The sequence below is a fragment of the Sinocyclocheilus grahami genome, unplaced genomic scaffold (assembly GCF_001515645.1).
Source record: "Sinocyclocheilus grahami isolate Dianchi unplaced genomic scaffold, SAMN03320097.WGS_v1.1 scaffold428.1, whole genome shotgun sequence".
Lineage (NCBI taxonomy): Eukaryota > Metazoa > Chordata > Actinopteri > Cypriniformes > Cyprinidae > Sinocyclocheilus > Sinocyclocheilus grahami.
In genome coordinates, this window is record NW_015505607.1 from 427,027 (window position 1) to 443,112 (window position 16,086).

The window sequence follows — 16,086 nt, forward strand, 5'->3', positions numbered from 1 at the left end:
AAGATGGCTACTTCCACGGACTTAAGCAAAATTGCTGCACTCTCTAAAGCAGATTACCTTAAACGGTATTTATCAAGTGAAGAAGCTGGCAAGAAGTCTAAAGAAAAGAAGCTTAAGAAGAAACGGCCGAAAGCCACGGGGAGAGGGTAAATATAATCGGACACACGTAACAGAAATGCAGATTTTAGCTCGCTGTATTCAGAGCTACCACTGAACAAAATTACATTATAGCTGAGCCTCAACTAAGTTACTTAACGTACAGAGTTGCCTGCATGCACAGCATTTTAGAAAGTTGAAAATGGCAACAAGGTTGCTTAAGTTTTAGCAAAGTGTACAAGGAGCTGAATTCCATCCATTTAACTCCAACTACAGGATGAAAATTGTGGATGACGACATTGATTGGAGGCAGCTGGCAGCTCAGGATGAAGAAGAAAAAGAAGACGAAGAAGATGAGGCGCCTGTGGTGTGTAAAAGCATGCTTGCCCTTTTCAGATTTTAGTCTCAACTTACTACAAACAGCTATTTAAGTAGTGTAAATCCTACTGAGTATGCATACCAGGTGCTTTTTTTAACTTTACATTGTATTAGAGCATGTCTTGCACAGATAGATGAAGAATGAATTATACTAAGAATGTGTTTCCACTTGTCTCGTTGTCGATGCCCAAATCCTGCTCCCAGGTTTGTTTAAGAGAGTCAACTGGAGATTAATTAAGGGAGATTATTTTACCATAGATGGCGGATATCAGTCGTCTTTGACCAGGGTCAAGGGCGAGAATTAAATCAAGTTCTAATTCAGGGGGCCGATTGGGAAAATGGGGAAATAACTTTTGAATAAAGTTCCTCACTTGAAAAAAAACGAAAAAAAAATAGATGGCTATTAGGAAGACTGAATTTAAGAAGAGAAAGAGGAGAAGATTTCTTTTTCATACAAGTCCTTCAAAGTAGAAAGGCCCTTACTTGCCCAAATATCGAAGATACGGTCTGAAAGGGACAGGGGAAAAAGTGATTTGGAAAGTGAAAATGGCATGTAAATCAAAGGTTTGTGCAAACCGAATTGTTTCCTAAATTGAAGCCAAGTCTTAATAGTGTTAATAACTACTGGATTGCTCGAAATTTTGTGTACCTCAAGAGGAAGCTGAGAACTTGTAATGTTTTAAAAGAAGTCTCGCCAAGGGTGCAATTTGGCACTCAAGAAATATTTCTTATTATTATGAATGTTAAAAAACAGTTGTACTGCTTTAATTCTTTTTTTCTTTTTTTTTTGTAGAAACCATGATACAGGATGTTTTGATGAATAGAAAGAACAGCATTTATTTGAAATGGAAATGTTTTGTGACAGTGAAGACATTTATAATATTTCATTTTGACACTTGAATGCTTCCTTGCTGAAAAAAGTATTAACTTCTTGTTAAAAATAAACGGTAATTTACATGCATCTAATACAATTTGTGTCTTATATTGTAGCAACAGAGAGAGATCCCCAGGAAACCCAGGACTCTGCATCAGATAAAAGGTATAAAGAAACTATCCTTCCGCTTTAGTTCTTATTCTTTTTAAAATCATTACTGTATAGAGAGTGTAGTAAATGTTCCTTTGTTTAGCTCGGACACTGACAGAGGTTATAGAGTTCGACATGACTCGCCAGAGACTTCTCCTGTACGGAGCGTGCGGCACGATTCCCCTGACCTCTCTCCTAAGAGGGCTCGACACGTCTCACCGGATCTCTCACCCCAGAGAAGAGGCCGTCATGACTCACCAGATCTTTCACCTCAGAGACACCGAGCCGAGAACAAAAACAGACGGCATGATTCCTTACCACCTTCCCCTCCAAGAAAGAGCCACAAGAGCTCACCCTCTAAACCTCAAAGGCTGCATGATAAAGGTACAAAAATATATCCACAAATCAGAAACAGCATTTACACTGAGTTATGTAGCTCAAAAATTATTTGTTATTTCAGAGTCTCCGCACAGAAAAAAGACAAAAGCTGCCGCCTCAGATGACCTTTCGCTCCCTAGGAGACGAGTACAAACAGGCAAAGGCTCAGACTCCGACCAGTCCCCACCGCGCAGACGTCCTCGTGGAGGACGGGGCTCAGACTTGGATCTGTCTCCACCCAGAAAGAGAGGCCAGGGTGGAAGAGGTTCAGATTCAGGTCTCTCTCCTCCCAGGAAGAGGCCACAGGGGGGACGTGGGTCGGATTCAGACCTGTCTCCACCACGGAGGACACGCTCTCCTGATGAACAGGCAGTAAGTTCAGGGTTCATGTTTGAGAATCCTTTATATCAGTCATTCTCAACCAGGGGCCGGGGCCTTCTGGGGTCCCTAGAAAACTTTAAAGGTAGGGTTGGGTATCGATTGTTTTTTTTTCGATACCGGTGCCAAATCGATAGTTTTAAAACGGTTCCGGTGCCTGAACCAATACTTATTAAAAAATAAATAATAATTCCCCCAAAAATGATGGATTGGCCATTAGCACTATAAACAAATTATGTCTGTTTCATTTATACTGGACACCAGAGGGTGCCCCTCGCACTGAAAATCCACATATCCAGTCACAGAAGTAGCAGAACTCATGACCCTCCAGGAAATCCCTTATATGGACAAAGGCATGGCTATTATAGCTGTAACTGAGTAAACAGAACATATAAACGTTTTGAATGATAAAACAAAGACAATAAACACTCGACTGCGACAATATAGTTTATCTGTGTTATTCAAGCCGTCTCTGGTATTTTCATAATAATTAAGTATATTTATAATCCATTGCTAATCGATGTATTCTTTTTAAAGTAGCCTATGGAACATATTTTCTGCCTCATTCTGTGACAAGAAGCCACATCAGATCACAGAAGGAAGTGGAGTAAAAAGGTTATAATGTTCTCTTTTGTTCGACAACAGGTTTAGAAATGTGAAAACAAGGGAAGTTTAGCTTTAAGCATTTTAATTTAAGCATGTTTAGCTTAGTTAACGGAAGGTTACCTGCTGCCTCCAGAGCAAGTGTAATTACTGCATTCACGCGCGGTTACATAGGTACCGGTGCTATATTGGTACTAATCTAACTGAAAAAAAATGCTGAAAAAGTAACAAAAACATTTTCATCTGCAATCATATTTCTTTTCATTTTTATCAATCAACAACATTTTTTTATTGAAGAATATACATATTTTGAATCTTCTGGAATCGCAGAATTAATTGTGGTTGATTTATTTAATATTATTTAATTGTCCAGTTTGTGTTACTAAAATAGTTTGAAAACAAGCAGTTTTGTCACGGTTACAGCAGAAATACTGGAAAAAAGTTAAGCCTATATGGGGGGCCTTCAATTATTGTGTTGGACAGAGGCACCGAAATCTGCAATCTGATTCGGTTCTAGTACATACCGGTTACATAGGTACCGGTGCTATATTGGTACTAATCTAACTGAAAAAAAATGCTGAAAAAGTAACAAAAACATTTTCATCTGCAATCATATTTCTTTTCATTTTTATCAATCAACAATATTTTTTATTGAAGAATATACATATTTAGAATCTTCTGTAATCGCAGAATTAATTGTGGTTGATTTATTTAATATTATTTAATTGTCCAGTTTGTGTTACTAAAATAGTTTGAAAACAAGCAGTTTTGTCACGGTTACAGCAGAAATACTGGAAAAAAGTTAAGCCTATATGGGGGGCCTTCAATTATTGTGTTGGACAGCGAGTTAAACAGATTAAGAAGCACAGCTTTAAATAATACTGATTGCACAGGAAGTAATGTATAATATTACTCATTTCAAAATAAAACATTGAATTATTTAATTGCCATTCATTATTAATGTTAGTGTTATTTTAATATGACAATTTTAAGGGTGTTAACTAATGTAGTTAACTAATGAACCTTATTGTAAAGTGTTACCGTTATTTTAATATGACAATTTTAAGGGTCTCTGGCACTTAAAAATAAAATGGTCTGTTTTTTTTTGTTGTTGTTGTGGCTTTAAGAAATGTCCCTTTTGTGTTTAAAATTATTGACAGCGTTCATAAAATAATTAACTTTTCAATGGATCCCACACAAAAAATACAACATATTTTCATATTTTTTCTATTCATTATTAAAAATTTAAGTTGAAACATGGATAATTATGTTAAAGGAGACATCAGATGCCCATTTCCCACAAGTTGGTATGATTCTTTAGGGTCTTCATGAAATGTCTGCAACATACTTTGGTTAAAATTCCTCAAAAGTCGTGTAAAACACCCTTTTACCTTGTCAAAAACAGCTCAGTTCACAGCGACCTGTTTCGGTCTCTTTAAATAACGTGCTACTGCTCACCCGACCCTTCTTCCATTTTTTTTATTTTTATTTGGTGGCATGTTACGAGTCAACAACAAAACAATATGCAAATACGGGACAGTTCGTAAGCATTCGTGGGCGGGGCCATAATGGCTTGGTAATTGAGACTGTTTAGGTTTTTAATGGATTAAAAAAAAAAAGGGGAGTGAATGGATTTTTATCGTTGTAGAGTGGTTGTGTCAGTGCTAAGACACATTTATATGCAAACACCATTTTGCATCTGATGTCCCCTTTAAGACTTTTACCATTTTCATTTTCAGGCCCCTCGAATGCTGTCTGGTGGAGCTGCAGGGCTCGTCTCTGTTGACATTTTGAGGAAAGAACAGGAAGAAATTCGCAAAAAGGAAAAGCGCAACCAGCCTCTTGAAGGTCTTTTGAAAAGCAATTGATAATGTGTATTCGAAAGTGTTGTTTTATTTCCTAACATTAATGACAAGAGCATTATTAATGTTTTTACTTTTTCAGAGGCATCAAGAAATGCAGAGACAACATTTCGAGACAAGTCGGGTAGGACACGCAACCTGGAGTCAGAGAGAGTTGAGCTTGGCAAGAAAGCAGAAGAAAAAGCAGAGAAGGATGAAAAATATGCACAATGGGGAAAAGGGTGAGGTCCATTTAATGGTGTTCAAATGCAGATATGTGACCCTGGACCACAAAACAACATATAAGGGTCAGTTTTCCAACTGAATAAATAAGCTTTCCATTGATGTATGGTTTGTTAGGATTGGACGATATTTGGCCGAGATACAACTATTTGAAAATCGGGAATCTGAGGGTGCAAAAAAATCAAAATATTGAGAAAATTGCCTTTAAAGTTGTGCAAATGAAGTTCTTAGCCATGCATATTACAAATCAAAAATTAAGTTTTAATATATTTACAAAATATCTTCATGGAACATGATCTTAACTTAATATCCTAATGGTTTTTGGCATAACAAAAAATCTATAATTTTGACCCACACAATGTATTTTTGGCTATTGCTACAAATATACCCCAGCGACTTAAGACTGGTTTTGTGCTCCAGGGTCACATATTTGTTATTTTCAGTCTGTGACTTGTCACTAGCTTTGACATCTGTACTGTCCTCATTCAGGCTTGCTCAGGGTGAAATGCAGCAACAGAACTTGACAGATGCCATGCGGGAGGCTCAGAAGCCACTAGCGAGACACATTGACGATGAAGACCTCGATCGGATGCTGAGGGAGCAAGAGAGGGATGGAGACCCAATGGCTGCCATGCTTCGCAAAAAGAAAGAAAAAAATGCTCAATTAAAAGGAATCAAAGGTAAATGTGTGGAATAATGCCCAAGTTTCCACATTTGATCCCTGTTGTTTGACTGTTACTTTTGATAATAATGATTTTTACTTTTAGTTTGTGTTTATCATTTTTCTAATATATAGAATCAAACTTACAGAGATTGATCTTAAAACAAGCCCAGACAACAGTACTATAATTCGTGTTTTAATGTTTTTCTCCAGAAAAACCTCGTTACAAAGGTCCACCTCCACCTCCGAATCGTTTTAACATTATGCCAGGGTATCGCTGGGATGGAGTTGACAGGTAAGAGGTTTTGATTAATGATATCTGGTTTGAAATATCACAAGCTCACTAATGCAAACCCCAGAAAATGGTTTAAATGACATTTCATATGATCTTTTAGGTCCAATGGTTTTGAGCAGAAGCGGTACAGCAGGATAGCCGATAAGAAAGCTGTCCAAGAAATGGCGTACAAGTGGAGTGTGGAAGACATGTAAATCCAGATGAGTGTATAGAGATTCATGATTTAAAAACTGAAATGACTGGCATAGTACAGTTCCCACTGCACCTGCACACACTGCAAAGTGGAACTTCTTTGTGTGCCATCAAGAATCGGGGCGTTTCATCAAAAAGCAAGATGTTTGTGTGCAGTTATTGGTCCACTGTGTACAAGAAACATACTTTCTTTATTAAATGCTACTTTTTTAACAAATCTGTTTTGTCCTGATTTTCGTCAGTGCCATTTCAAAACCAATAATTTTATTTAACAACAAATTTAGAGATGGACTTGATGATAGCACACAATATTGTTTTATTTTGGAGAAAACTTTTTCATAATGTTATTTTTTTTTTTTTTCGCCCCACTTTCAATTGTTTTACTTATACGTTTAGTTTAACAGAATTTAATTGAAATAGAATGTTTTGGAAACATTATAAATGCTTTTACTATCACTTGTGATGAATGTAATCCATTCTTGGAGAATAAATTAGTAATATATATATATATATGAACACTGCCGTTCAAAAGTTTGGGATCGGTAAGACTTGTTTTAATGTTTTTTAAAGTCTCTTATGCTCATCAAGGCTGCATTTATTTGATCAAAAAAACAGAAAAAAACAGTAATCTTGCAAAATGTTATTACAATATAAAATAACTGTTTCTATTTTAATATCCTTTAAAATATAATTTATTTCTGTGATGCAAAGCTGAATTTCCATCAGCCATTACTCCATAAAGTGTCACATGATCCTTAAGAAATCATTCTAATATGCTGATTTATTATTAGAAGGATCAATGTTGGCAACAGTTGTGCTGCCAAATATTTTTTTGGAAACTGCGATAATTTTTTCAGGATTCTTTGATGAATAAAAAGTTAAAAAGAACCGCATTTATTCAAAATATTAATATTTTCTAACAATATAAATCTTTGCTATCACTTCTTAACAATTTAACACATCCTTGTTGAATTTTTTTTTTAGTTTCTTTCAAAAAAAAAAAGAAAGAATAAAAATGTACTGACCCCAAACATTTGAATGGTAGTGTATATTGTTAGAAAATATTTCTATTTTAAATAAATGCTCTTCTTTTTACCTTTTTATTCATCAATGAATCCTGAAAAAAAGGTATCACAGGTTCCAAAAAAATATTAAGCAGCACAACAGTTTCCAGCACTGATGATATATCAGCATATTAGAATGATTTCTGAAGGATCATGTGACACTGAAGACTGGAGTAATGATGCTGAAAATTCAGCTTTGCATCACATGAATAAATTAGATTTTAATGTATATTAAAATTGAAAAACTTTATTTTCCATCATAAGAATATTTCACAATATTACATTTTTTCCTGTATGTTTGATCAAATAAATGCAGCCTTGATGAGCATAAGAAACTCCTGTAAAAAACATTAAAAATCATTCTGATCACAAACTTTTGACCGGTAGTGTGTGTATATTACTGACCCCAAACATTTAAACGGTACTGTATAATAAGACATTTTCCAATGTAAAAGTAAGCAGAAATATATTTTCTAAAGATATTAAATGTCATGTAGTACAGTTGAAAGACACAAAAGTAAAGCTGACTAACATAAATGCATGGTTTAAAGAAGCTTTTTGTGTTATTTATGCATCCAGTGTATAAATGCACTTTGATGGTTTTCTCTGGCCTTCATCAGTCAGCTACAGCTGTTCTTTTGAGTCGGGCAGGCGGTGGGCGTGCGTGCACAGAGACATCCCAGCCTGGGAAAGCCTCTTGCTGCACTGTTTTGTATTCAGCTCTGTACAACACAGATTTAAATTCATTACTTTTAATATATTCTTTTAAGATTTTAAGTCAAACTGAATGCAAGTAAGTTCAGTGGCCTTGCCTCATTGAAGTGTTGATCGCCAGGTTGTCAGGATGAGGTACAACCTGATTTCTCCTGACATAGATTTTCTTTGGAGATGGGAAGTCCTGCTGGTAAAGAGAACATCTCTGTATTTGGCCAGTCCTGTTTTCTCTTGCGGGGACTTTTCCATGCCACACGATCGGAGTGCCATCTGGTTTGTAATAAGGGTAATCCTCTCTATTTGTTGTGCTGAAACTCCTGTCACCTGCAATTACATAGAGATATTTGGCACAGAGATCTACAAAATAGGTTAGGTAAGATAGTTTATAGCTTTATTAGCATTTTTCGATGCTAATTCATTATTTTCTAGAATTTCAACGAGTTCTGTTTAATCTAGAGTTAGGCTGCACTGTAATATATTTTTAAATGTAATTTATTCCTGTGATAGCAAAGTTACGTTTTTTTCGTCTGCCATTACTCCAGTCCGCGGTATACTCAAGAAACATTTCTTATTGTTAAAGAATTTGTTTATAGTTATTATAGTGAAAACAATTTTCAAATTTGATGGAAAACATGAAATTCTTTGATAAATAAATGTAAATAAATTTTTTGATCAATGTAATGTCTCCTTGCTGAATAAACATATTTCTGTTTTGTTGTTGTTTTTAAAAATATTGACCCCAAATTTTTAAACAGTAGTGTATATAAATAATACTATATAACATATAATGTAAATATCTTTAGTTTTTTCCAGCCCTCTAATCTTGTCTTCCAAGGAAATCAGTTGTTTAATAATGAACTTAATAAAACAGCAGTTATGTAGTGATAGCTAATATTTGACTCACAGATCTGCAAAATAGGTAAGTTTACTACAGATGGTTTGTAGCATTTCTAATAGATACTAGTTAATTATTTCCCCAAATTTCAATGAGATTCATACCATCTAGAGTTAGGCTGCACTGTAGGATCTTCTTTGGCTCTACCTTTGGGCAGGTTTTGGGTCCAAATTCAGTTTCTGTTGTGGTTACCATCTTTTCCCGCTTACCAGGGTAGAGCAGTAAGCCTGAAGAGAATATTTGTCAGCATTTGTCTTTTTGTAAGTGACACTCATTCAAATATGCTTTAGTTTATTATCTGAATGCCATGTACCATTTGCTGACTGTTACAGACCTAACTATAGTCATATGTCTTTGGCAATTCTGAATGAAAGCTGAGGACAAATTAAAATCTGCTCGTTTCCCTGCTTACCAGCCAAAGAAGGAAGTTCTCCCAGCATTGGAAAGGCTTGTGGGTGTTTCAACATCATTTGACCGTTTTTGAGGAGCAATATATCTGTTCTACGTTGGTGACCAAATGGGATTCTTAGAGATGGTCTCTGCTGCTTGCTGAGTGTCTTCTCATGAGTAGTCATCTTTGAGTTACTGGTGAGACTGAATATATTTAAGCTTGTAAAAATATTTTTTTATTATTATATTTTAAAATGAGTGAAGGGGATTTAAAGGTTATGCTGGTTTCAATGTTTTAATCAGTAATTTGAATCACTTAAATATTTTCTAATGAGATGTTTACTTGTGCACTATATATATTCAGAGTATAATTATTGGCTGATTTCAAAACCTTTATAGAATTTAAAATGATTTTACCTTGTCCTCTTTGTCCTCCAATTAAAAGAAGTGAACTCACCCCATGCATCGCACATATTCTTCCCGTGAAATCAGTTTATGAGCAGTTTGGTAGCTGCTGATTTGTTTTTCATTCTTGCAGCACAGTGGCATGTTAGGGAATGGCTGTTGCACTCAGTTAGCGGCTGTTGCCATGGCTGCTCTATTCTTTATAGAAAGCCTGAAGGGTGATGGACTCAGCTCAAGAACAATGAGTGTTCTGTAATAAATACCATAGACTGACGAGACGTTGCACTTGTGCTCAGCATGAGACTCTTAATTGAATCAAACCTGAATAAAAACAGCCGGGCTCAGTATCTCGATATTTATGCTTATGGATTTATTAATGGATGATAACCAAGAAAACATATTGTTATTATTCCCCTAATGTTATTGTATGGTTTGGTCATTTCTTTGGGAACATTGTAAGGTATGTTTTAGGCTGTTCTTTTCAGCTTTTACTTTTAAATAACCATAAACTACCAGTCCTTAGAAAATTCTGGGAAATTATTAGCTGGGTAAACTAGTTACATTTATATATTTATTTATTTAGTTTGTTATTTTATATATATATATCTATACAGTATCTCACAGAAGTGAGTACACCCCTCACATTTTTGTAAATATTTTATTATATCTTTTCATGTGACAACACAGAGGAATGACACTTTGCTACAATGTAGTGTGTGTACAGCTTGTATAACAGTGTAGATTTGCTGTCCTCTCAAAATAACTTCACACACAGCCATTAATGTCTAAACCGCTGGCCACAAAAGTGAGTACACCCCTAAGTGAAAATGTCCAAATTGGGCCCAATTAGCCATTTTCTCTCCCCAGTGTCATGTGACTCATTAGTGTTACAAGGTCTCAGGTGTGAATGGGGAGCAGGTGTGTTAAATTTGGTGTTATCGCTCTCACTCTCTCATACTGGTCACTGGAAGTTCAACATGGCACCTCAAACTCTCTGAAGATCTGAAAAAAATTGTTGAATTGTTGCTCTACATAAAGATGGCACAGGCTATAAGAAGATTGCCAAGACCCTGAAACTGAGCTGCAGCAAGGTGGCCAAGACCACACCACAGTTTAACTCAGGTTTCACTCAGAACAGGCCTCGCCATGGTCGACCAAAGAAGTTGAGTGCATGTGCTCAGCGTCATATCCAGAAGTTGTGTTCGGGAAAACTCACTTTTGTGGCCAGCGGTTTAGACATTAATGGCTGTGTGTTGAGTTATTTTGAGGGGACAGCAAATTTACACTGTTATACAAGCTGTACACTCACTACTTTACATTGTAGCAAAGTATAATTTCTTCAGTGTTGTCACATGAAAAGATATTCACAAAATAAAATAAAATATTTACATAAATGTGAGGGGTGTACTCACTTCTGTGAGTTACTGTGTATATATATATATATATATATATATACATATATACATTGTTGGAAGGTTACTTTGGAAATGCAATAGGAAGTTACCCTATTTAAAATGTAATAAGTATTGTAACTATTTCAATTACTTTATTAAAGTAATGTAACTGATTGCTTTTTGATTCAAAATTTCTAATTAATGTTTTCAACTGTTAATCAAAGATTTAAAGCAGCCAGGGTTAACCTTAAAGTAGTACTCAACACTGATTACTGTCAAGACTTTCAAAATCCTCAAAACTCCACTTGAATTAAGATTATAAATATTTAATTTTAAATCACAGCCAACACAAAATCAGACTTTTGCATCTTTTTTTTTACTTGAAGTTAAATACAGATTAAAAATCATAAGATATAGTTTAATAGCTATGATACTGTTTTTGAAATCATATATTTGCATAACAAATATGTCTGGAAACACTGGCATCTAACAATGCCTTGGGAATTTTTTTTATTAATTTAAATTAATAAAGCAAATACATAAACCCAAATAGAAAATTAAACACTTATCAAATAAGCATGTCCTATTCTGTGTCCTAAACTCCTGAAACATTGGTGTCTCATATTTAAGAGCAGTCAATTTTGGGATAGGAATTAAAAATATGTGTGTGTGTGTGTGTGTGTGTACTGGTGGGTCATATGATGTGATTTCAAGTTTTCCTTTCTCTTTGGAGTGTTACAAGCTGTTCGTGCATAGATAAGATCCCTAAAGTTGCAAAGACTAAAGTCTCAAACCCAAAGAGATATTCTTTATAAAAGTTAAGACTTGTCCACGCCCTCCTAAAACACCTCGTTTAAACACGCCCCTACATGACTACGTCACTGTTTGGGAAGATTTGCATAACACCGCCCAAATGTTCATGCAAAGAAAGAAGGCGTTACTTTGATTCTCTGCTGTAGTATTGTTGCTGTCTTCCCATGTCGAGGAGATGCTGTGTTTCGTTGCGAAACTATTTTGTTCGGCCTTCCAAAAGAGGACACAACTAGAAATCAGTGGTTAAGTTGTATTTACAACACTGTTCCAGAACAGTTCAACCCAAATATTTGTGTGTGTGCAACGCATTTTACGGAGGACGAGAACTGTTTCCTGGGAGAGTAGCCTATGTAAGTACGTTTTCGTATTTAAAGGGGTGGTTCATTGCGATTTCACTTTTTTAACGTTAGTTAGTGTCTAATGTTGCTGTTTGAGCATAAACAATATCTGCAAAGTTACAAAGCTGAAAGTTCAATGCAAACGGAGATATCGTCTTTTAAAATTCTGGAAGTTTAATGCCTACAAAAACAGCTGGTAGGGACTACAACGAGTTACTTCCCGGGTGCGTGACATCACAAACCCTGATAAACCCCGCCCTCGGGAGAAGGCAGCAAAGGGGGCGAGGCCATGCTGCTCTGCTTTAGAGAAGAGGAAGAGAAAACTAGAGGTGCACCTAAAAATGTATTCATATATGAATCGCGATTCTGTCTTCTAACGATTCTAATGGATTCACACGTTTCAAAATCAATGTTCAAAAGCAGCGGTTCTTAATACTGTTCCTTACGTTCCCCTGCTCTGCACACGCTCTGCATCTCTCTCTCTCTCTCATTCAGCTCAGCTCCAACAATGAACTGTTACAACTATACACTTATTTTCACATAGATATGAGAAGCGTTAAACATGGTTGCACGTGCAGTTGCCGTACTGTATTAAAGCTTTAATCAGGATAAAACCGTATATTAAAAGCTAACAGAAGCAGTAGCATTTACAAATAACAGCGTATCTAAAAGTATGAGACAACAACAAACAAAAAACATAGGCCTATACCATTAAATATATGCTGTATATACACATATACTTTGTATTTGTATATGCTCTTTACTTTCCCTTTCTTTTCTTTTTATGGTTTTGAAATAAGTTACTATCAAATGCATAGCAAGGCTGCATTTATTTAATCAAAATAGTAAAAACATAATATTGTGAAATATTATTACTATTTAAATGAACTATTCTCTATTGTAATATACTTTATAATGTAATTTATTCTTGTGATGGCAAAGCTGAATTTTCAGCATTCATTACTACAGTCTTCAGTATTACAGTGTTCAGAAATTATTCTAATATGCTGATTTGGTGCTGATTTTTATGGAAACTGTGATACATTTTTTCTTTCCTGAATAAATATATAAATATAAAACAATGCACTTTATTATAAGTATAGTGAAATAAGTCAAGAAACGATATAAGATAGCATCAACAATTTTAATCAACAATAACATTAGATATTCCCAAGCAATGGTTGCAAATTGTATTAAGGAAGAGTAAAATCAAGGGTGTGGCTAATCAAAATCATCTTATCCATTCATTGGGAAGAGCAAGAAGCCTGTAAAGGTGCAGTCAGTGTCTCTACTGAAGATAGAGCTCAGTGCAGTTGTCTGTACAGACACTTTATCACCTGTTTTCAGTGGCAGTACCACAGATCCTGCAGTTACCATAATCATTCCAGGTGAATCACAGAACTTCACCTTCTCTTCCTCCCCTACCTGAATCTTTAGGCAGGCAGATTGACTGGATGAAATGTGGTAACTGATGTAATACATGCCAGCTTTTCCCACCTCAAAGAAACCCTCACTATCCAAAACACCACCTGCCCCAGAGATCAGTGGGATGTCAAAGACGATTAATTTGTCTGGATTAACTCTCTGTGCCCGAGCACTTTTTTTGTAAGAGAAAACAAAATACTGGTTTGGAGTATCTACCCCCGTAAAATCTCCCCTCTCTCCCTTCGGTCCCACTGGGCCTGGTGGACCATGTAGTCCCTTGTCCCCCTTCTCACCAGGCCTCCCTGGGAGTCCAGGAATTCCAGGGTCCCCTTTTGGCCCAATTATCGGCACTGCATCCTCACCTGCAATCACGCACACAGCAGGGTAAAGTGAGTTTAACCTTCATGTTGTCATTTTGACTCAGGCAGGATTTTTTTTTCCAGAAAATACTAGTTAATGTACATGCATTAGACTAAAACTTAAGGGATAATCCACAAAAATAAATAAATAAAAAATCTGTTATCATTTACTCACCCTCAAGTTGTTCCAAACCTGTATGAGTATCTCTCTACTTCCCAAATATGGACAAAAAATACAATTGAAATCAATAGGTACCAGAAACTGTTCTTCTGTTTCGAGAGGAGAGATACTCATACAGGTTTGGATCAACTTGAGGGTGAGTAAATTATTTTTTCATTTACATTCAGAATTTTCATTTTTAGGTGAACTATCCCTTTACCAACTTTGCTCACACAGTGTATGACAAACAAACAAACAAAAACATCAAATAGTGTACTTTTTGGGGATATTTTTGTTTGTTTGTTAAACTTCTGGTGTTCCTGGTCAAAAATGACTGGCCTACAAAATAATTGCTTATGAATTTCTTTTTATGGCATATTGTTTCGAGATATTGGATTCAGTCTTTTTATCAACTTTTTTTTCAATTAGCACAAGTACTTATACTTCTTTTTAGAGCTAATAGGTCATAGAGGCCTCATTGATCTGAGCTTATGCACCTTAGTTTTTGAGTGAATATTCCCAAAATTAACAAATAAAGCTTTTTGTCACTCAATAGGTGCATAAGCTCAGATAAGTGAATAATCCCTTACAAAAAGAAATATAAAACCTTTGCTAATTGAAAAAAAAATCAAGTTGACAAAAAAGAGTGAACCCAGGATTTAATAATATTAATAATAATATAGCATAATGGGAGATTTGTAAGACATTTTTAAAAGGCCGGTTATTTTTTGACCATGAACACCAGCACAAGGGTTAAGCATACGATTTTCAGCACAAGGGTTACACAAGAAGGCACATTTTTTAATTTCAATTTGCAGTTTTTTCCACATATCACTATACCTGGATCTCCTTTTTCTCCTTTTGCACCTTCCTTCCCATCGGTACCAGGAACTCCTGGAATACCTGGTCTTCCAGGGAAACCCCTGTAGCCATCACATTTCTCTGACTCAGAGGAAGCCACCAGCAACAACATAATACTAAGCCGCAGCACCATATGTGCAGACATGAATGAATAATCCCTTACAAAAAGAAATATAAAACCTTTGCTAATTGAAAAAAAATCAAGTTGACAAAAAAGAGTGAACCCAGGATTTAATAATATTAATAATAATATAGCATAATGGGAGATTTGTAAGACATTTTTAAAAGGCCGGTTATTTTTTGACCATGAACACCAGCACAAGGGTTAAGCATACGATTTTCAGCACAAGGGTTACACAAGAAGGCACATTTTTTAATTTCAATTTGCAGTTTTTTCCACATATCACTATACCTGGATCTCCTTTTTCTCCTTTTGCACCTTCCTTCCCATCGGTACCAGGAACTCCTGGAATACCTGGTCTTCCAGGGAAACCCCTGTAGCCATCACATTTCTCTGACTCAGAGGAAGCCACCAGCAACAACATAATACTAAGCCGCAGCACCATATGTGCAGACATGAAGATGAATGCCTGTTAAAAAAAAAAAAAAACATTTAAAAACAAGTGCCATTTCAAGGAAAAATCATTGGACACTTCAGTTCTTCTACAGTGACTGATATAAGCAAGCATGTAAATATTCCTTTAATCAAATTATGTACTTCAATAAGAATTTTTGAAAATAGAAGCCAAATACAGATTTATTACAATAAAATTTATCTTACCATCTTGTCTTCCAAGAAATCTGTTGGAAATACAGATGGATGGCCTTGAAGCTGAGTGTTACATTGAATGTTTTTCTCCGGTCTGCATGAAGAGCTCCGATTTGATTTCCCGGTTTCAGAGGAGAAGTGCAGAGTTGCGCAATAAAGGGAAGTATCAAAACACATATTCATCATAATTTAGATTAACCTTGGATTACCTTTTTAATTAGTGTTACTGACATTTTATTTTGCTAATGTTTGCAAGTTCCATATCCCTTTTCTGAGAAACTGAAAAAGGAAGCAAAGTTATCCATATCGAAAAGTGTTTTGAAAGAAATGTTTACTTTCTTAGCAAGGATGCGTTCATTTGATCAAACGTGACAGTGCACATTTATAATGTAACAAAAGATTTCTATTTA

The 16,086-nt window shown here is 35.6% G+C and overlaps 3 protein-coding genes across 4 annotated transcripts; 1 reads left to right on the forward strand and 2 right to left on the reverse strand.

Annotated features, from left to right (window-relative positions):
- bud13 (BUD13 homolog) lies at window positions 1-6,309 on the forward strand. Its single transcript, XM_016233274.1, is given in 9 exon segments — window positions 1-146; window positions 373-473; window positions 1,475-1,882; window positions 1,959-2,248; window positions 4,597-4,705; window positions 4,802-4,940; window positions 5,431-5,621; window positions 5,816-5,897; window positions 5,998-6,309. Coding segments are annotated over 9 exon segments (1,557 nt in total). The 5' UTR covers window positions 1-3; the 3' UTR covers window positions 6,092-6,309.
- Window positions 6,310-7,547: 1,238 nt separating this feature from the next.
- Window positions 7,548-9,631, reverse strand: LOC107551610 (uncharacterized). The gene is made up of 5 exons (XM_016233275.1): window positions 9,610-9,631; window positions 9,175-9,356; window positions 8,867-8,989; window positions 7,966-8,191; window positions 7,548-7,875 (listed from the first exon to the last, which is right to left on the reverse strand). The coding sequence occupies exons 1-5, from the start codon at window positions 9,612-9,614 to the stop codon at window positions 7,770-7,772; spliced, it is 642 nt and encodes a 213-aa protein (XP_016088761.1). The 5' UTR covers window positions 9,615-9,631; the 3' UTR covers window positions 7,548-7,769.
- Window positions 9,632-13,240: 3,609 nt separating this feature from the next.
- c1qb (complement component 1, q subcomponent, B chain) lies at window positions 13,241-15,809 on the reverse strand. 2 transcript variants are annotated; one of them, XM_016233278.1, is made up of 3 exons: window positions 15,689-15,809; window positions 15,320-15,497; window positions 13,241-13,889 (listed from the first exon to the last, which is right to left on the reverse strand). In XM_016233278.1, the coding sequence occupies exons 1-3, from the start codon at window positions 15,689-15,691 to the stop codon at window positions 13,339-13,341; spliced, it is 732 nt and encodes a 243-aa protein (XP_016088764.1). In that variant the 5' UTR covers window positions 15,692-15,809; the 3' UTR covers window positions 13,241-13,338. The 2 variants fall into 2 exon arrangements, with proteins under 2 accessions (XP_016088764.1, XP_016088763.1); XM_016233277.1 differs by lacking the exons at window positions 15,320-15,497; window positions 15,689-15,809 and adding an exon at window positions 14,887-15,047.
- Between the last annotated feature and the right edge of the window lie 277 nt (window positions 15,810-16,086).

Excerpts from the sequence above, each read along its gene's own strand:
- LOC107551610 (XM_016233275.1), bottom strand. Across the intron at positions 8,990-9,174 it reads AGAACTTCCTTCTTTGGCTG|GCTTACTGCTCTACCCTGGT; the intron begins GTAAGCAGGGAA and ends TATTCTCTTCAG. Across the intron at positions 8,192-8,866 it reads GTGCAGCCTAACTCTAGATG|GTGACAGGAGTTTCAGCACA; the intron begins GTATGAATCTCA and ends ATGTAATTGCAG.
- c1qb (XM_016233278.1), bottom strand. Across the intron at positions 13,890-15,319 it reads AGGAGAAAAAGGAGATCCAG|GTGAGGATGCAGTGCCGATA; the intron begins GTATAGTGATAT and ends GCGTGATTGCAG.